General features: G+C 47.7%; 1 protein-coding gene across 9 annotated transcripts in view; it reads right to left on the bottom strand.

Annotated features, from left to right (window-relative positions):
• The window catches only part of NIN (ninein), a 65,538-nt gene that overhangs the window by 23,090 nt on the left and 21,037 nt on the right, over positions 1–21,411 (bottom strand). For 8 of the 9 annotated variants that reach the window (XR_008823054.1, XM_056346542.1, XM_056346541.1 and 5 more), the window contains exons 5-17: positions 16,487–16,526; positions 14,938–15,128; positions 13,590–13,736; positions 12,587–12,754; positions 11,108–11,244; positions 9,597–9,737; positions 9,259–9,433; positions 8,169–8,279; positions 7,280–7,369; positions 5,752–5,905; positions 5,319–5,440; positions 3,217–3,743; positions 393–2,462 (exon numbers count right to left, since the gene is read on the bottom strand). Coding sequence is in view for 8 of the 9 variants with exons in the window: in XM_056346542.1 (XP_056202517.1) it covers positions 393–2,462; positions 3,217–3,743; positions 5,319–5,440; positions 5,752–5,905; positions 7,280–7,369; positions 8,169–8,279; positions 9,259–9,433; positions 9,597–9,737; positions 11,108–11,244; positions 12,587–12,754; positions 13,590–13,736; positions 14,938–15,128; positions 16,487–16,526 (4,073 nt within the window). In the remaining variant the exon portion in view is untranslated. The remainder of the gene's footprint in view (positions 1–392; positions 2,463–3,216; positions 3,744–5,318; positions 5,441–5,751; positions 5,906–7,279; positions 7,370–8,168; positions 8,280–9,258; positions 9,434–9,596; positions 9,738–11,107; positions 11,245–12,586; positions 12,755–13,589; positions 13,737–14,937; positions 15,129–16,486; positions 16,527–21,411) is intronic. The other variant, XM_056346548.1, reaches the window with a different exon arrangement.

The raw sequence follows: 21,411 nt of genomic DNA, 5'->3' as shown, positions 1-21,411 counted from the left end.
GTGTTACCACAGTACTTTGGACACAAAAATACAGGGGTTTCTGATGTACCATAAACTACACACTGCAAAGGCGACTACATCCACAGACAGAACGGCTGGCAGGTTGCTCCTGTTTTACCATTCATGTTAGGTCGTAGTCAGAGAGGAGTAAGTCACACACATTTATTTCAGCCGTCGTTATCCAGGATTAAACAGCCTGCTTGCTAGTAGTTAGAGTCCAAGGCACTGTTTTCTAATCAAAGTTAAACTACAGTGGTTAATGCAGCAGCCATACAGCAGGCAGGCAGGCGGCTACGAAGTGATGAGTGGGATGCTAGGTTAGTTTCTAAGCGGCACATTCGATTACTGTGGGGCCGGCACATTTCCCACAAAGTTTTGCAAGTGTACGTTACCTCAGAAGATCAACTTTTTGCTGCAGCTCAGTGCACGTGCTTTGTAAGCCGTGCGTCACTGTATTCCTCTCCTCTTTGTGGAAATGCACGTTGTTTGTGTTAACCAGAGCAGCAGCTTTCTCCTTCAGCTTTCTGTTGGGCTCTTGCAGCTCCCACTTTTCTGCTGACATTTCTTTCACCACGCTGTCACTTTGGGCACGCTTATCCTGCTGACCTGTAAATGCAGCGGCATGTTCTTCCAGCTTCCCAAACTGGCATTGCAGTCTTAACTTGTCGCTGTGTGCATCTACATTTCCTTGTGCATCTTGTTCTTGGACATCTTCCAATTCCTTAACTTTATTGATGAGCTGTGTGTTTTCCTCTCTGAGCTTAGTACTTTCCAGTTTACTTTCTTCTAGTTTGCAATGAACGCTTCTCAGCTTATGCAGGTTGTCTTCTAGCACTTTATTTTTCTCAACTAACTTTATAATTTCAGATTTCAGATCCTCATTTTCTACCTGAATTTCTTCTTGTAGTGATAGAAGTTCAGCCTGTGCCATCGATCTGTCTTCTAACTCCGCAACCCTTTTCCAAAGCTGACCTATTACACTTTTCAGGTCACCATTTGTTGCCCCATGAGCATGATCAAGCAGGAGAGAGGCTTCACTCAGTTCTTCAGCCTTCTCAAGCTCAACCTGCAGCTTCAAAGCATCAGAAACAAACCCTTTGTTTTTGGGAGCTATTCTGTGATTTAGCAGATGAACCTTCTGCTGGTTAATGTCACTATGTAGCATTTTTGGTCTAGGAACTCTCTCAAGAGTTTTCTTGAGATCTCTCTTTTTTTGCAGCAGAGGCACCCGGGCAAGCAGCTCTCTATTCTTGTCACAATCCTGACTGCCGTCAGCTTCCAGTGCTGCTTTAATTCCTTGCATCTGACATGCCTGCACCTTGAGCGCATGGCCGCCTGCTCTGGCTTCAGTGCATGCTTTCTCCAAGTCTGAATCAACGTCAGTCATTTCTTCCAGGTCAGTGGTATCATCCTCCAAAAGCTGAAGGACATTTGAATCTGTTCCCTTGTCTGCATCTTTACAGTCGCTGGGCAACCCTTCAAAAGTGGGATCCATTTCATCTGCCAGCTGAGAGAGTTCTGAGCTGGAGTCAGAGCAGCCAGGACTGGGAGGTCGCACAGGCTCCTGCTCTGCAGCTTGCAACCTGTGCTGCAGCCTGACTATCTCAGCAGCCATTCTGACATTTTCCTTCACAGCTTGCTCGTGCACTTTCTGCAGATTTAAGAGGACATCTGCATCATCTCCCAGGGGTGCCATACCAGAGAAAGAAGCAATTTTGCTCTTTGCTTTTGCATACTCTTTTTCTAGGACCCTATAATGATTTTGTAGCGCGGAAAAACTATGGGTCTCCCACTGCAATTTCTGTATTTTCCCTTGAAGATTTGAGATTTCCAAACTCATCTCAGCCTTTTCTGTTTCTGCTCTTACGCAAATGTCTTTGTTTATACTCTCCAAAGCAAGAAGTTTGGAATTGAGGTCTTCTTTCTCTTGCTTGTATTCACTGTCAAGTCTCTCCAGCTTTTGCCTAACCAGCTTCCCATTTTCCTCCACCACAGATATATGCTCTTCTTTGTTCTTCAGCTCTTTTGCATGGTCATGTTGGAGTTTTGTTATTTTATCATTCAGCTTTTTCTCTTGCTTCTCAGCAGCGTTCCTCAGGTCTTGTAGCTCCTTCTGAAGCTGCTCTCTCTCACACACAAGCTTGTTCACTTCTTCCTTGAAGTTTTTCTCCAGGAGATCTTTCTCCTGGGTCAGAGCAGAAGAAACGGCCTTTTCATTTGCCAGACTTTCCTTCAGTTGCTCGTGGGCTTCAGCAACCTCCTGAGCAATTTCATCCTTTTCAAACTCCCACTGAGATTTCTCCTCTCTTTGCTGTTCAGCAAGTTCATGCAACTCTCGCTGGTAACATCCTTCCAGATTTTGGATCGTTTCTTCATATTTATTCACAAGTGTTTGTGTGTCGACAGAAAACTGAGTTTCTGCACGAGATGCTCTTCTGTTATAGTCACTTTCCATTTTTTTCCTAAACATGGTTAACATAAGATATTACTAAACTCTGGGCTAACTCAAAGATATTCAAATGGCTTTTTAGGCTGACTAAAACAAGCTGAAAAAAATTACTTTTTCACTGAGTTTTAGATGAAGAACTATTTGACGGGTGTTTCTGAGAGCCAAAGTTAGATTTGAGGCAATTTGTTGAAACTTTAAAATTAAAAATCTAATCACCTTGGAAAAGTGTAACCATGAAGTGTCCTCAGAAAAGGTTTCTTGCACAGTGTATGCCCTTCTCTTCTTGTGATCAGATTTATGGGGGCAGATGTTCTTACCCCCATCTCTCCCTGTCACCCCAGGCTGGTTTTTAGTTTCTTTTGACACTCAATCTTCGCTAAAAGCAATTACCAGCCATCCCTGTCCTTCTTCAGAAAAGAAAAACTCTGAAAACCCAGATGCTTTGAAAGTACAAAGCAGGGATTTGTAAAGCACAGGGATTCTGAACAGAGCTCAAGTTAATCATATCTGGTTATGCTTTAACACTATTGTTGCCTCTGGGTGAGCTAAAAATCAATATAAATATCTACTTGAGAAAGCTCAGAAGGAAAATCCCAACCTCGACAGCAGCCCAGTGTCCTGGAATAGAACAGGCAACAGCACTGTACAGTTGGTACACTTGAATTAGGCATCAGGAACCATTTCTGCATTAGGTTCACCTTGGTCACCATGCCAAGCCAGCAAGGTCAGCATGCGCCACTACTGTCCCCGCCAACGGTGACACTCACCTTTCCTCCTCCAGGTCCTGCTCATGTTTCCTCAGCAGCTCTTGTTGGAGCTCTTCCTTCTCCAAAGCATGCACCTCCGCCATCCTTTTCAGCTGCTCATGAAAGCCACGTTCCAGCTCTCCCTTCTCTTCCTGCAGTGTCTGCGCTAAAACTCTCATCTTTTCTTCCACCCAGACACTATTTTGAATCAGTTCTTCCCGTTCCTGACTAAACTTCTCATGTACCTGGTCCAGTCTGGCTCTGACATCTTCTTCGTGCTCCTGCCTTAATAGTTCTTGCAGATTGGCTTTTTCCTCATCAAAACGTGTTTGTAATTTGTTTTTCTCATCATTGTATTTACAGTCAAGCTTTTCTTGCTGTTCTCTGAGCACTGCTGCCTCTCCTTGCAGTTCTGCAATTTGATTTTTAAGGCCAGTTATTTGCTTTTGCATGACTTGCATCTCCTCAGTGTACTTCCTCCTCATATCCTCTTGCTCCTTTTCACAGTGGATTTTTGTCTCATCTAACTGCTTTTCATAATGGCTCACCTACAAAAAGAAAAGAGATTGGATTAGTTAACATTCTATGGACTGTTCCACAGAGATGTTTTCTCAACAATTCTGTATTATATATTTCCATATATTGCACAGAATATTTTTATTTATTATATATTAGCATCTTTTACTGATCTCCCCTGCAAAAGAATGCTAAAGTGCTCAGTTTAATTTCTTACTGGGATAAAAATGATTATTATGTGGAAAAGCATGAATTTCACTGCCTTCTGTTAAGTGAATTTGTGAAAAGAGAAGCCGGTAACTTAAGTCCTGGCAGTTTTCCAAATTTAAAGGGGAATTTTTTTTTTTTATTATTTCACTGATTACTTTTTCAAAACCTTCCCCAAATTAAGATGCAGATGAGGCCTTTCCTTTTAAAAAGGGTAAGGATTTTTTGTTTGGGGTTTCTTTTATTTTTTTTCCCCACAAGTGACGCAAGACAAACCCTAGAAGTAATGATTCTGGGATGATGTTTTATTAGTCCCCTTTTTCTCACTCCCATCCCAGCTTTGTCACAATACACTTTCAGTGGACCTGCGTTATGCCATATGTGAAATGAATATAGTTCTATAACAATTATATGACTACCTCTCACCTGGAGGCGGGCACTGGTCTGACAGATACAGCCTGATGGGACCCCCAACTTCTGGTCCTGAACTGACTCCTGCAGAACAAGCCTGACGATCTCTGCACCAATGCACCTCGCCTGCACAGCAAGGTAGATCTTTCTGGCTTGGAAACACCGTGACCTTGACGTGGCTGCTAGCATAGGCTGGTGGTAGGTGTTGTGCTAGGCTGAGCTGGCACAGCTTTGAGCACAACACCATAGATAGGCACTGGATTCAAGCTGCCCCAGGCTCATAAGCCCATGCAGACCCAGGCTGTCTCCATGTAGAGCCAATGGAGATTATGCCCAGAGCAGCTGTGGGTGCCCCATCCCTGGCAGTGCTCAAGGCCAGGCTGGACGGGGCTTGAAGCAACCTGGGCTGGTGGGAGGGGTCCCTGCCTGTGGCAGGGGCGTCAGAACTAGATGAGCTTTAAAAGGTCTAGCCCAAACCATTCTATATTTCTGCATGTGTGGCAAGATGAAATTTGCAGATGGACACCCAGAACACAGGGAGCTGACTGCCCATTTTCAGTAGCACAGGTATCATAACAGCAGTTTCTATTCTCCCACAGCACAGATCGCGTTTCAACACCACCAGGCTGCACAAGCCTAGCATTTAGCAACACAGACTCCTGCCAACAGCCTTTCTAAGCCACAATTACCCCATGCCAGCGGGTATGAAGTGGCTAATTCAGATGCAGCAGGCTTTCAAGACTGGAAATGCAATACTGCCTTGGAAAGGCTCACTGCTGTCTCCTTAGCTGGTGTGCTGATCTACTGCAACATTCATTCAGCCCTCTCCTGTGCCTCTCCATCACACAGCAAGATGCAGAAGGAGCAGGGAAAGTAGAGGCTCAGATTCACAGGTTATCATTTGACCAGGAATTAAAAGTCCTTCAAGACCACTACACCTGTATGAAAAAGCTGGAAGAGTTGTGAAGATTTAAGTTAGAATAGCTTACTGTGTCTTCAAGCTCTTGTTTGAGGTGATGTAGATCCCTGTGATGTTGCTCCTTCATTTGTTCAATAGCCATTTCTGCCTCTATGCTCATATTTAATGGGTTGCAGTCTTCTGAACCAAGTCCTTTAAAAAATGGTAATAACATACATATTCTTAAAGCCCAAAGAGATACAATCTCAACAGAAAAATTTCATCAGTTTAATACTTGCAGCTCTCAAATTCCCATCACGCACACAGACAGGGAACTGCAAACATTAGTTTCAGCTTTGAATACAGTACAGCAGCCATATTCCACTTCACGTTAAACAGCAAAACAGAGGTGCTGTTTGAGCCTCACTGTGAAGGTTTGGTAAAGCTTTTACGTAATCACCTCTTAAGACATTACGATAAATACCTACAGCACAGAAGTTGGTCATACAGGAGATGTGCTTTACCTTGGTCAGGCTCAATACCACTGTTGCCTTGACTTTTCATATCAATATCAAACTCTTCCGACAGCGCGTTTTTCAGCGAAGGCCGGAGCACTTTGCCTTGGGCACGGTACTCCTCCAGCTCCGAGTGCAGCTCATCTATCTGGTCTTGCAGTTCCTGAGAGGGGGGAGAAAAATAAGCCTGAGTAAAAGCAACCACAGCAGCTGAGCATCTGTGCATCACCACACTGCCACGATGAGACATTTTGGAGAGAATTATGGTAGGAAAAGACCTGTCAATAACGCTGCCATCATACCACATTAGTCAGCGCCCTATCAGGTAAATAACACTCTTCTCCAGGTTCCAACCTGTGTTCCATCTGTAACAGATGTGTGCCTTATTAACAGAGCAAAGCCTTCTTTGGACTGATATCCTGTATATATTCTGCCTCTGCATATTGCAGTCCAGGACTTTTCACTTCACTCCTTTTTCCTAAGACCTTTTTTAAACAGCAGCTTAGGAACATTTTCAAACAGTTGAGAAATACCTCCTCAGACATCATCTACTTGAAAAATCAAATCAGAAGTGAAAGATCAAATTAGGAAAGAGACACCCTCATTACTGCATTTACCATCTGGTACTTCTGCCCATTTGCCAGTAGAATATCCCGAGTGTTTGTGCCAAATGCCATGCACTCAGCTCAATGAACAGCATTTATTGAGGAAAATGAATCCCTTAATGGGTAAACACACAGTTCTGCAGATTTGAAAGGTTCGGAAAGTGAACTTTGAATACTGATTCGTATCTGTCAGTACTCAAAAGAAGATCAGTTGCATATTCCAGCAATGTCTTCTTATCAAGAAGTATCAATTCAACAAATACTTCTAGGCAATCTTCACTCTTAAACTGCAACTTTCTAAGAGCAACCATGCTGTTTCAGATTAGGCAGTCTTTTGCCAAGGTAGTTCTTTATTGAACGAAAAGGATCATGCAGAACAGATGAGCCAAATGCTGGTAACTATTGTAGTCAGCAGAAAGTAGACATGTAAATACATGACTTACAGGCCCACTTTGAAGAAGTGTTTCAGCCATACAAGATTTGGGGAGGAGGAGACAAGCTTTACATTTTCAGTTTTATTTTAAGAAGATACTATTGTTTTCCAAACCAGCAAAACAGGGATGTCTTATTTCTGTGGTAAGTTCCTGCAACTCTGAATTGAAATTAGGGCAAAGTTTGTATCATAAATCAAAAAACCACTAGTACACAACTGCGCAGGAGTAGAGCTTGATGTACAGCTGGGGAGCAAAGGAGGATCCATAGACCCTATCCCAGCTCACACTCGGGGCAACCCATCCTCTTAGCTCAGCCAGTTGCCTCTGTGGCATGGGATCTGCCCTCTCAAAGAGCTTGGATTCATGTAAAAAAGCCATTATACAGGAAAAAACTCCAGCAGCATTATATTGCTGCTCTGCACTGCCATTTGCAGAAACAACATTCTTGGTGAACACGGGTGGATGGGTGCCAGGTCTCCATCCCTGGGCTCCGCTTACCCTGCATTGCCGCTCGTACTCGCTTCTCATCTGTGCCAGTCTCTCCTCCTGCAGGAAAAACTCTGCACTACTGGGATCCAGGTCACCAAACTGAAACGGCATGAACGGGATCCAGTTACTCTTCCACCAAACCGCCCTGCTCATCACAGCCCCGGTGCCATTCACAAGCAGTCCTGCAGCCTGTGCCCTCTTCCCTCCGGATTTTTTTATTTTTAATACAGAAGCTCTGCTTCCCTGCTGGTAGGGGACAGCGAGCAACCACCTTAACAAATATTATCTCACCATACCTCTCATGCTAACTTTGATTTCAGACCACAGCTTTCTAACTTGGCATATCTTGGTTCGATAAATAATCCCAGGTTTAAAGAAGTCTGGAAAACAGATGCTGTGCGAGAAGCCTAGTATATGAGCCTTTGTCTAGATGCACACACACTGAAATGCCTTTGGAGAAGCTGATATTCCAATAAGTTTATTGCAATTATACAACCACGATCAGCTGTTCACTTCTCCCCCAAGTTCAGCAGAGATACCACTTAACATCTCATGTATCATCTTCCCTAGGAAGGACCTGCATGTTGGGCCTATCCAAAACTATGTGCTGGGGGAAAAAAAAAACCAACCTGCAAATCTGCAGGATTATTGCTTTACTGTAAGGCTCCCTACTCTTAATTAGCATAAAACTAGAGCTAAGGTGGGGTATCTTTAATTTTCCTTAACTTGAAGTCAGTCAGGCAGTCCATGTCAACAAGGTAGGCTGTGCCTTGGTCACATCTGGAGAGGGACCCCAAGAGCCTCCAACTATTAGTTAATTGGCAGCTTGAATGTAGTAATGGAAAAGCAATTGAAAGCAATTTAAGTCTGGAAGGATACTGGGAAGAGGAGGACTTACCTTCTCAGCCAGGACGTTTTCCAAGTTTCTCTGCAGTTTGCTTGCCAAACTTTCATACTCAGCCAGTTTTTCTCCTGTTTCCAATAGCTCGCTCTCCAGGCGGCTGTTTTCCTGGACAAAACAACCCCACCGCAACAACCTCAGTATTTGGAGGATGAAAACATTAGCATGTGGTAACATTAGAAAAAGAATAACCTCCCAGTCAGTCAGAGTATGGACACTGTTACAGGCTTCAGCCAAAGGCAGGAATTGTGAACCCATGCACACACAACCCCTCTTGCCACAGCAACAGTGAGTGTGAACACTGGACCCACAGCCAGCTCACAAACCCTGCACTCCTCTGCTCCTCTCACCTTTCAGATGGCTGCTTCAGGAGGAATATTTTATGATTTCCTTGCTGAGCACAGGACAGCCACCTCCATCAAAAGCTGCTCGCTTGAGCATCTGTAAGGGCATAGTAACTCCCTCTGCCTATCAATATTTCTGATGTCATTTGTAAGATAACACCACTACCATTTTATTATTTTTTTAAAAAACTGAGCAAGACATAATTATATGGCAAGACAGCAGTCAGATAAAAAGAGTTGACTTAAGTGTTTTCTAAAAAAAAAAATATCTAGGAAAAGGATGTGAATCTGTGGGGTCACGGGTGAGCAACACCATTGCATTAAGCAGCAGATAAAATTATCAAAAAGCGTAACAGCAAGCTTGCTTCAGAGATTTTTTTTTGTTTGGTTGCTTTCAAAGCAGTATTTTAAATTTTGTCAAGACTCATTATCTCCTGGCTGGAGAGCCAAACAGCCAGCAAGGCAGACAGCCCATCCAATAGCTGGACACATGCACACTCTGCACTTGATGGCAGCAGAGATTTGAACTGGAGCTTTATGAATTCCAGGAGTAACTACTGAGGTGACCCAAAAAACTATTCTCACTGACACGTCTCTATCTTGCTGCCGACATTACTTTCAGCTAGCTCAACATGCACTGTAACACAGCCTGTCAGCAAGGACTAAGTTGCAAGTGTCACTCCCAACTTCAAGGCACCCTTCCCTTTTAGCGGCAAAGGCCGGCTGCATTTAGTCCCCGTTACCTTCAGGGAAAGGGCCAGGCGGTCCCGGAGGTAGCTGTCGTCAGTTTTCAGCTTTTCTATCTCCTGCTCCAGCTCCAGCCGCTGTTTATTAGCCTGCTGCAGGATTTGCTCCCGCTCTCTCCGGAGCTCATTCTTTAGAGCTGCAATTCGTTCCTTGTACTCCTCATCCAGCTTCCTACAGAGGTATCAAGAGGTAGAAGAGCTCGTAAAAAGAAGCAGGCGGCAAATACCGCTGTGAGTGAAGCCTGGTGGTGGTCAGCAGGCACGAAGCCACCGCCTCTGTCACTGAGTCCATGCAATGCCGATGAGGAGGAGAGGGGGGACCCGGGATGCTGTACCTGAGGTTGTACTCGTTCCGGCGCTCAATTGCGGCGTGGTGGTCATCTACTTCGGAAGCCATCAGGGATTTCAGCTTTTCGGCTTTTTCCAAGTCTGATCGCAGCTTCTCTTTCTCTCTGGCCACTTGGTCAGCCCTCTCCCTAGGGTAAACACAGCTGTCCTGGATTAGGTCACCCTCCCAGCTCCCCCAGAGAAAAAGCACAGAAAGCTCTCCAAGGGTCTTATCAACTGCCTTTAGTCACTGGATGCAAATTCACACACGTAGCTCTGGACATGTCTTGATATTGCCATAGGCCCCAAGACCTCAACACCTGGAACTCCTCAGCTGTGGTCTAGCACCCCCAAACTGCAGCGCTACACCATTCTGCCACGCCGCTTTCTGCCCCATTTACTTGTTGTCATCATTTTATTACTTTTACGACTTCACCCTTACACTACATCCAGTTTGCTTTTGATCACAAGTTTGTAAGACCTGCTACACCGAGCAGCTTTCTTGACGGGAACCTGACAACACATCTCTCCACTGGGTGACCGTAAAAAAGTTATGTAGACATGTAGATGCAAACAAACAGTGGGAAGCCTCATCTTGTGAGGTTTCATACAAGCAAAGCAGGCAGCTTAGAAGCAGAAGCGGTAAACCAACAAGTAACAGGACACGTGCAGTCTTAAAGACCAGCAAAATCATCTATGATGTCGCATGGAGGTGGATGCATAAGCTGATAACTAACTATTCAAAGATTTACAGTACAAACCAAACACCACCAACAACTGGAGCTTGTGCATGTGGCGGATGGATGCAAGAGTCACACAACAAGAACTGATGCAAAATGGAGGATGCAATGCTTAGAGCAGCAGTCTCCAAAATGGGGTGGACAAGATGATCCATTGGCGTATAGGAAGAAATATTTGAGCTTCAGGAGGACCTGTGTATAATTTACAAATTAATAAATATACATACAGGGAAATGTTTCCCATCTCCTACACCCTTCTCAACCGAGAAGCCTGCACAGCAAGTCCAGTGCAAAGTCAAACAGTGTTGACTTTCAAATGAAAACAGTGGGGGTACACGGTGGTTTTGTACCTCACCTGCAGTTCTGTCACATAACGAACCCATGTAACACCACTGCAAGAGGTCAGTTGGGATTAAAGGTACTGCTTATCAAGTGGCACCAGCCTCTGTCTTCAGTTTCACATTCATCAGCCATCAGTGAGCACTGCAGATGGCAGGGACAGTTTCCAGATGCAGAGCAGGGCTGGGAACTGCTTTGCTTTTTGTTTTTTTTAAATCTTATTTTTCTGCAGTACTTGGATTCGAGTGTTTTACCCATGCAAAACAAAGAGTTGAAAGTTTCCGACCAAGCTACCAGGGAGCCTAGCTTTCCAGCAAAACAGCAGCAACTGCACCAATGCCCCTTGGAGAAGTGCTATGGACCACCATGAATCAGCTCCTGCTTGGCCAAAGGCAGAGGGCGGTGAGGGAGCAGCAGAGCTGGCAATCCTGGTGACTTACAGCAAGTGTCTGATCTCCATTTTGAAACTCGCCAGGGCTGCCTGGTGGACTCCATTCTTGGTTATTAAGAGCTCGTTTTCTAGCGCTAGCGTCAGCTCTGTCAAGTTCACCTTCCCATCCAAGCTGAAGTCCAAAGCCTGCAAAACAACACCTCATTAGAGCAGAACGAGCCTTCCTGCCCTGCAGGAGCCTGGAGACGTTTGTACATGAAGTGACAGAATAAAATGAGGAAGCTCAGAAGAGATCTTTGCTTGCCAATTAATCTGTCACAAATGCCTCTGGGGCAATAAACCAGACATCTCTGCCACCCTCCCATGGTAGAGGGCTGCTGCCAGCTGCGGAGATGGAAAGTGTCCTGGTTGTGCTGCCAGATCAACAAGAAATTAAGCCCACGCCTGATTAAAAGTATTAATTCTCTAGAGGACCTAACTACGCTGGCCTTTTTACATATTCAAATGCTGCAGGAACGTGGCTGAAAATGTTCACATTAAACAAAACCAGCTCTTGCAATAAAGACAACACAGAAGAAGCCTTGTTAGTGGGTATTTGACAGCAGGGATCCCATCGCTTAGACAGCAAGTTATCATCAGCAACTGCTTGTAATCTCCTTCAACTTAACTCTGCAGGAGCACAAAGCAGGGTGCGGAAGGGCTACTGGAGGGGCCAAAACACTGCAAACACTGCAGAAGCCACCCTGATGACACTGGTCACTAAGCAAGTGGTACGCATTTGCCTTCTCTTGCTTAGCAAGTGACCAGTGGAATGCAACAAGCAGAAGAGAAGGCAAAGGCGTACCACCAGGTCCGGTGAGAACAGCACCCTGTTATCAACCTGGCCTGCATCAGCCCAGGCTACAAGGGGGTTATAAAGCCTGAGCAATGGCAGCGTTTATTACATGTTCAATATCCACACGGACACTAAAAGCCAGGAGCATTCTGTCATCATTGCTGCTGGGAACCCAGAGATGGTCTTAATACAGACACATGAATTATCTTCTCCCATCCACAGCTTCTAGGGAGACAGGGATGAGTTTTACTTCAGGTATTCAATTTGCAACCCCCATTACCTTTTTACTCTGCATAATAAGACTAATGACAGCAAGGTTTCAAGTGCTGTCCTCCACCTTAGTGCAAGTAATAATTCAGGTCATCCCAGTGCTAAAAGGTTTGCAGGTGCAGCTATTCAGGCTATTCAGCGAGGTAAAGGAATTAAATTGCTTTCTACAAATATAGGTGACCTCTTCGAGTGTAGCTCGAAGTCACATTACATTTTTATCATTAACTTCTAGCTCTCTGGGATATACCATTTCAATAAAGGAAATTATTGGAGGTGTCCCAGAACAGTTAGACCTGTCAGCACCACTGGAATTTTAAAAGGGGGAAAAAATAAATAATTGAGCTACAGTCCAGCATCTCACACTGAGGTAGGGGGTGTGCAGGGGGAAGAAAATAAAAGGGGTGAGATGGAGCAGCTGGTTACCTTCAGGATCTCCTGGCTGTTCTCTATGCCCTCCTGGTGCCAGCAGTCGAGGACACCCTCCACACAGCCATAGCCCATCCCGTCATCCAGGCTGGAGAAGAGGCAGAAGCCGATGGTGCTGGGCATGGCTGAGGGGGTGGTGGTGCGCCTCCCGCTTTCATCAAAGGACTGCCGAGAGAGGGGAGAGGGTGCGATGGGGCACGGGCAGAGCCAGGCATCTGGCCACCCCGCAACGAGAAAGGCTTATAAGTGTAATTTTGCTAACAGTACTCTGGAGATTAAGGATTAAGGTCTGCTTTTCCTCACTGCCAAGCAAATACCCGGCAGGAGTGCCGCTGCTGACCTCACAGCACTGCGGCACGACCAGGCACTTTGGATTTAAAATAAATCCGAGGAACAGTTTCAGAGCTGTCCTCAGTGCTCCAAATGTGTTTTATTTCACTGTCTGTTTTTGGTTTCACATGTTACCTCCCCTAAAAAGACTGTACGGAGCGTATGCACAGGTGCTTTTGCTACACCAGGCAAAGCTTCCAGGCAAAGATAGGCAGTAGATGCAAACACTCGCAAAAAAAGAAAAGAAAAATGTGTCTCCAGCCTCCCCCAGACCACGACTTTCCCCTACAACCAGTTTATACCATTTATTTACTGCACATTGCAGCTTGCAAGAGCCTTCTCCAAGCCACGCCACTTGAAAGAGGAGCCACCTCCCCTTTACCAGGAGGGTGTTTTCTGCTTTATCCCCCACATCCCCAGAAGCAGCCTGCAGCAGCTTCACCTCATCGCTCTTGCTCGGGGGAGGCAGTCACATCCATGGTGCTGCTGTGCTCACCAGGGCATCCCGCAGCAGCTCACTGCCACCACCTCCCACCTCAATGGGGCAGGGGGACATTCACAGCTGCCCCACCACAGGGACAAATGGGGAGGAAGAGGAGGAGACAGGCTAGGTAGGATTTGCTCAAGACTTGCTCCTGCTTTTACCCCAGGATCCACCTAAGCTTCTCACCTGCATGGAGAGGTGTCGTTTCAGCTGTCTGTACGGAGTAGATGCTGAGGGTGTCAGTGACTTTCCGTTTTTAAGCAAGCCATAGAAGAAGTCCTCTACGCTCATGGTGTCATCTTGCTCCAGGTTATGGAGCACCTCTTCAAGCACCTGCAAGCAGCAGGGGATAGAAATCACATCCGCTATTGTCAAAACCACCGCTGTAACAATTTGGCAGAGGAGAAAACAACCTATTCCCAAGGCTCAACAAAAAAACACAACCAAAACCCAAAACCAACCCCCCCCAAAAAACACCAAACCTACAAAAAACAAAGAAAAAAGGCAAAGCAAGAGTGACCTGGTCCACTGCATCGGCCTAACACTAGTACAGCAACCTTCACACAGAAAATTGCAGAACCACATACACTACAAAAACCCTGCCTGTAAAACCATGTAAGCTCCTGGTTGTCTTGGAGCCTCCATTTTGCAAGGCAGCATGAAAAAACCCTCATTTCATCCTGTTCTCTGGACAGGGTGACCTCAGGAATTCACTGCAAGGTAGCAAGCCAGACGCCAAAACCCCAGCAGCTTGAAGCAACCAAGCAAAAAAACTATAGTAAGACACTGCAAGGTTATAAAAAAACCCCTGTTTTATGCTTCAGGGCAGTCTGCTTTCTGAAAAGCAAGACCAACCTTACTAGCACCAGAGATGTTAAGATTAGTTCCTTCCTACTTCTTTGTCTACAGTTTATTTTCTTTGTTTTCTGCCTTAATACCCTGAAAACATTCTTGCTGCAAAGGAATACCTGCTCAAAAACATGTTTTACAAAAGAAATTATTACAAGCCACGTTATTTTACTATGAGAAACAGTCTGATTTTTTCTATAAAACCAAACCCTGAATTGACAAGGATCTTTTTTGCTAAAACAATAATTTTCTCGGAGACTCCTCCTGCAGGACAGGAACAGTGCACAGGCCCTCACAAAGTCAAAAGCTATCATCTATGAATATTTTAACCCGTATTTACTGTCTAGCTAGAAGATTTCTGGGATTAAGGAGGCATGCTTGGAATCTAGGATATTTTTTTAAATTCCAGTTTACTCTGCAATTGCATGAGAAGACACGCACGCTGCAGTGTCAGTAAGGCTGGCAGCTGCCTTCGCTAGAGCAGCCTCCCACGTCTGATGGTTTGACACCAACAACCTTGCTGGAAAGCTGCAAGACGGAGCTGAAAACTGCTTTCCAAGGAGCGACCTGTCAACCAGCACTTGTGCTTTAGGCTTGTGGTCAGCCACAGGACGGACTTTGGGGGAGCCAGGATAAACCCCAGGTGCATGCTCTGGTGCGAGCGGGTCTGTACGTGGCCACTCACCTCCCCAGCTGCTGTTCGGAGCCCATATTGCTCACAAATGGAAACAAGTTTTTTCCTGTTCAGGTGGCCATCTCTGGTGATGCCGAGGTGCTCGCAGACCTCCTGCAGTTTCTCCTCTATCCAGTCCGGGCTGGGCAGCGAGGCACTGGGGGAGGCATTCAGGTCATCTGGGTTCCAGAAGCGCAGCTGCCCTGGAAACAGGGGAAAACTGCTCTGGTTTCTGCCCATCCACTGCCCACGAGAGACCACCAGAAGACCTGGAGGTTTTGTACATCACAGGGGACTCACTACTGCAGTGGGCAGAGCCTCCCTCCTTGCTCATCAGCCCCACAGGACCATTTGCTTTACCTCATCCTGCACAGAGCCCACTTGTAATTTTGGGGTATGGCTACCAGCACCAGCGTGGCTATGGGACCACACCAGAGGGAACAGATCCTGCTCAGCATTCAGTTCATGTGTGCCACCACAGGTAAGGGAACCCTGCACCCAGGCATGACGTGAGCTACAGTCAGGACCACAGCCAGGAGGACCTCCAGGGACATGGATGAGTCTGACAGCCAATGTGGGCTGGCAGCCAGGGAAAGCGCAGTCCTGCCACCTCAGCTGTTGGCACGGATGGAGACAGGACCCCTCCTGTTTTGGGCAGTTATGGAATCAAGGGAGAGGACTGAGCAAGGTGCATCCATATACGCCTTGACCAGGTCAAGAACTCCAGTGGTTGCCTGCCTCCATAAGTGTCACCCGCCAGGTGGAGCTGCCTAAACTCCCACCCCCTTTGAATGTAAACTGTAGGGTATGTTTTGATTTAAGTACTTGCAAACACTCCTTCAGGCGAAGAATAAAAAAAACCAATAACCTTCAGCTGAACACATTTCCTCTACCTCCAGCAAATGCCTGGAATGCAGTCGCACCCAGCTGGAAATGCCTGCAGAGCACTAGACACAAGCCAGAGCATGCTCAGCTGCAAGGCCACCGCCTTGCCCCCGCCACCTCATCCCAGGGCTGGAAAAGTGACTTTTGGAGAAAAAAAATATTGGTCCCTTTAGATAGGGTAGGGGTTAGAGAGCAGCTGAAATATGGAAGAGGTGTTGAAGTGATTAAAAGCTGCATGGCTTTACGTGCCAGACAGTCACCCCGGGGGTCACCCCGCTCTCCTTTACAGGACAATTAGGAAACATTTAATGACCGGTCCATGCTGACATCTAGTGCCCAGGTGCTCCACTGCAGCCAGCAGCCCTCAGGGCAGGAGCAGGGACCAGGACCAGCCCTGGCTGCTGAGGCCAGGGAGAGCAGGAGCATCTGCAGCAGGACGAAATGAGAGCAGGGAGGGTGAGGCCAAGACTGTGCCCTCCAAGGAGCCCCGCTTTAGCTTTCTCCCCCAGCTTGGGGCTTGCTTGCCCCACGTGCACCTTCCTGAGCTCTGCACCATGCCAGGCTGGGACTGTTCAGCACACCCAGCTAGCCTGAGACCATCTTGCTGTGCTCCTCTGATTCACCTTCGAAGCTGAAAAGAAAATAAGCACACACAAGTGCTGCTGTTTGCTCTTACCCTCGGCCTCGTACTCCTCGCTGTCTCTAGTCTTCCAGTGCTGGGGAGAAAACGAAAGGTTCTCAAGTTATTACTATTGTAAGACATCATCCATATGAAAGAGACTCTGCGATCAACATTGAACAGGCTACATAGCTCCAGCAATGCTGCAAGGCTTTCATCTCCCGGCTCCCCACAGGCTGGGCTGGCAGTCCATGGCTCTTTGATGCTGCCTTTTTCTGGCACACAAGGTTCTTCGGTGGGGATAGACCACAGCTGCAGCAAGAAACGCCTAAACCCTGCAAATGACCCACGAGAGGTGACAGATCAGAGTCCAGCAGATTGATGGGGAGGTCGGGAGGAAGAGATTTGCCCTCCAAGCAAACCATGCTGCTTGTCTTAGAGGTATCAGTGGGTGAGATGATGAGAATGCAGGGAAGATCATGGGTTGCATAGAGCCACCACCTAAATTTGGGTTATCCTTTCCTTCCAGCACCCTATTTTCCCATTGCAGAAATGGAAACTACTACCCACAGACCGCATGTGTCTTGCGCGCAGCCAGCCTGCAAGCTGGGACATGAGCAATAGCGCTCCAAGTCTCAAGCATCCCCATTATGGGCAACGCCTGGAAGAAACTCGCGTGGCACACCACCATCCCACAGCCCCTCTGCGGGCAACTGCACATCGGCCACACCAGCTGCAGGGCCCAGGCACCAGCACACACATGTCCATGGCAAGTAATAAAGCTGCAGTGAGCCCATTTATGTGAGCATGATGGGGCCACCCGCTCCCAGAACATGCATGATCTGGGAAACAAAATGTTTGCTGCTTTATGCTTTCCCTTTCGACAAGGGGCACCCAGCTGCCTGGGGAGCCCAGCAGCCTGCGCTTGGCCAAGCACACTCCAAAACACCTCCACTAACTGCATCTTGAGATCAGGAGGCAGAGCTGTGCTGCCGGCAAGCTCTCCGCTGAGCTAGCTAGAGAAAAACCACAAGCATGCTCTTTGCTGGTCTTAAGCCATCCCGCTTCCTCTGTGGCAATACCACCTCAGGTCAGGTGGCACCAGAGCAGGGCAGAAGTACGTTGTTTAAAGTGATTTCCTCATGTATTACATGCTGTCTTGTCTACACTACCCTTGTACCAGCTGAGGGTATTTACTCACACGTGATGCTCAGCAATATTAACTTCTGGTTTAGCAGCGGTGTTGGCAGATGTTATGTCTCCACCGTTACAAGTGGATACTTCTGCATGCACGTGACTGATGGATTTGAAGCCAAAGTCACCCAGGACGTAAAGAGGCTCTAAATCATCATATAAAAGTTCAATAAGTCTCATTCAGATTACAGCTAAAAGCCATTAATCTACAACGTTACCATGGAAACTGGATTAGGTCACTGGACTTTTTTTAGCTCTGCTCCCATTTCATCTGCCGGACCAGGCAAGGGCTGTCGGCTGCTGCAGCATCTCAACGTACCCTTCTGCTTTTTGGGAGAGTCACAGGGCAGGAATTGGGGATGGCCTCGGATGAAGCAGGGCTTAACCTTTGCTGGAATTCCCAGGCAGGCTGCAGGCAAAAATCTGGAACGAACATCCAGCAAAGCTGCATGCTCTGGAAAAAGCCAAGAACATATATAACACTGCACCAGAAAGATGCAGATTTTGGCCCAAACAAGTGCTGCCCTGCTAGCACCACCACCGAGGTGTTTATGCGGCAGATTTCTAGTTTGCCTGATAAACCATCTGGGTAAGCCCGCAAAAAGCAGGAGCTGAGGCAACAGGTATCGTCAAATTGCCATCTGCAAAGGCAGAAAACAACCTGTGTTGCCCCAAATGCATGAGCTGATACCAGCCCAGCCCCAAGTGTCTGTACATCTGCAGTGGCCAACTTTGTGCCGAGAGATGTCTTCGGGTGCCAGACAGGGCTACCACCCTGCGACCACTCGTCCTTGGAGGGTGGATGCTGAGGGAATCTGAGCAGCGATGCTCAGAAGAGGGATCCACTCTGTGTCCAAGTCTTTTTGCACAAGCAATGTATATATTTTTTTATATAGAATCAGATCGAAACCATTTAGCACCAAACCCTCTCAACTTCAAGCCTTGCCTCAAAACCAAGAACCCCAAACTGCAGCACATGGTAACTCCACAAACACCAGCAAGCTGAAGAGGCTGAATATAGCCCAGGGTGGGTGGGCTGGTAACCCACCAACAGCAACCCCGGGGAGCTCGTGTGACCTCCCTCCCCGTGCCGGGGCCCTGCTGCGGAGGGCTCGGGGTCCCTTTGTGCAGTGGGGGCTTGGGGTCGGCCACCGCCGGTGGGAGGACAAAGGGGGGCCAGGGTGGGCGTGGAGGGTCGGTGCATCCCAGTGTCAGGCACGGCATTGTTTCCCTGGCCCCAGTGGTGCTACAGCTGGATGCGGGTCACACACTTATCGGCGGGCTGCGGGCGGGAGTGGAGATCCCAGGAATGTGTTATTATTTGGGCAGGCGCGTGCTTGGCCAGGCTGAGGAGCAGATGGCCAGGGCTTTCAATGCTCGCCGCCCTCCAACTCAGGTCCCGGTGAGCATCTGCAGCCTGTGCTGTTTGCTTGCAGTGGCCTCTCCCCATAATAAGGCAGCAACCTCTCCCCCCCTGCCATCTGCTTCAGCAAGACAGACCTTTGTTCTCCACCAGAATATATTGCTAATTAAAATGACGATCAGGAGTACACGCTGAGCCTGTTAGGCTTCACACGCGGCAAGGTGAGCCTTTGCACCAATGCTGATGGCCCCCATTTTTCCCCTCCCTGCATGCTGGCCCCGAAATCAGTCCCCTGGTCTGAGCAGCCAGAGCAGAGCCCACTGAACAACAGCGAATCTCCACACCCCACTTTGCCAGTTGCCTTCAGCTGCAAAGCACCAGAGTCCCATCAATAATACACTTTTGCAGGGAGCAAGTGCTGAGCTGTTATCCGCACATCCTGGCTTCAGAGGACAGCTGCACTTTGGGAGTCTCACATTTGTGCCTCGAGGACCTGAAGACAAGGAGTTTCAGCCTGACTGCCCCAGGTTTTGCTTTGAGAGGCCATGTCACACTGGCAAACCCCTCTATGCAGAAGCAAACACATAGATGTCCGGGGAGCGAGTGGCTTTGGTGGGACAGAGCTGGGATGTGACAGCAGTTTCTACAGCCTGCAAGTAGGAGGGACCTTCCCCCGTGCAGAGCCACCAGCTGGGAAAGGGGAGATGACAGATACCCTGCACTGAGGTTTGGAAGTCAGTGTGGCCTTAAGACTGGCCACACCTGGCTGTGTCCCCAGGGGTGCGCTGCTGGGAACCCATGAGCTACCCTACCACCAGCCTGGGGTTGGTACCCCATGGCCACCAAACCTGCTCCCCATCCCAACCCTGCACCACCAGCACTGAGCAGATCATCATCAGGTGTAACACAAGGCAAAAAGGAAATGAAAGCAAGGTCACAGTGCTTCCCAAGGCCACCAAGATCCATCACCTGTATTCAAAGTTTAGGACAAAAGCTCAAGCGGTAGCTGGGGTGCGATATGCCCAGCTTAAACCACCACAAACTTTCACATTGCGTTTCTAGGTGCTTTCATGGTCTGTTAGCATCACATCCATAAAGCTGCCAGAACCACTCGTTTCTCATCACCCATTAGCCTTGTAGCATCCGTGGGGACAAATTCATGTGGGTTGGAGGGAACCTTGGGATCCCTATACCACCCTCTGCTCACAGCAGGGTCAACACTGAATTCGGACCCACCTGCTCAGGACTTTGTCCAGTGGCACTTTGAAAGCCACTGGGGATGGAGGTCAACGGAGACTCTCTGGGCAGCTGATCCCACGCACAGACCAGCCCTCTACCCTCTCCTCATGTTTACGGAGACGAGAAGGGGAAGGAAGCCTCTCAGACAGAGCCTGAGACCTTTTAATTGGCACCGGTTGAAAGAAAACACCAATTAAGCCACACTGCCCCAGTTCTCAGGCCAGCAAAACACCCTGGGCTGGAGGCAGGCTTGCCGAGCACAGGCAGCAGCATGTTTATACACACAACAGGAGAAAACTGGGCAAAGGCTGTTAGTTGTGCCGAGCCACAAGTCGTCAATGCATCAGGAGTCTCCAGCACTGCCCAGCCTTTCAGCCCTGGGACCCCCCCCAAGATACCTTCAAGCAACTAATTTCTATGCACACCAAGATAATCTCTTAGACACAAGACAGTAATGTTGATGAAGTTGGAAGGTGGGGATTTTACAAGTTTAGCCTCGTTTTTCCTTACACTGCAAGAGAATTAACCATCCCATCCGCCCCAAAAAGGTGCAACAAGGGGTTCCCACCAGGAGATTGATTCAGCCAACTGTGAGCACAGCATGGTTATGTACCAGTTGAATTAATTGACTGACCTTGTTAATAGACTACCTTTTTACACCTCCTTGACAGCTAAAACAAAGGAGTAAGATTAGAGCAGCCTCTTTCACCAAGGGCATTGCTTCCCTGGGGGTTGTGGGCAGATTAACATTGATTTCAAGGTCAGGGCAGCCCATGTGGCCAGCACCAGGAGATGGATGAGCAACCCCATGGCAGTGAGCAAAGGTTACTGAGAACAGTGCAAAGAAGCTGGTTCTGGTGGAAAGGTTTTTTTCGAGGTTTGTTTTTTTATTTTATTTTTAAGCTCAGCTTCATAGAAATAACACTGGGAACCTGGAAATGTCTCCCTTGGTTCTCCATGCAAGGTTCAGTATCCTCCTGCACATCCCCCCCTCCCCCTGGCATCTCTAGGAAAGCACAAGTGAAGCCAGGAGACAGAGGAGGGGGAGAAAGCACCAGCGTTTCTCCTTCCCACTGGAAAACTCCCACTGCGTGCTCCTGAACATACAACAGTGAATCAACAATACTTGGCAAACTGGGGCAGACTGGAACGAGCCCAGCTCCGGGAAACACTGCTGTGGCCGTAT

This window comes from Falco biarmicus, chromosome 7 (genome assembly GCF_023638135.1).
Source record: "Falco biarmicus isolate bFalBia1 chromosome 7, bFalBia1.pri, whole genome shotgun sequence".
Taxonomy (NCBI): Eukaryota; Metazoa; Chordata; class Aves; order Falconiformes; family Falconidae; genus Falco; species Falco biarmicus.
This window is presented reverse-complemented; position numbering and strand designations above follow the sequence as displayed.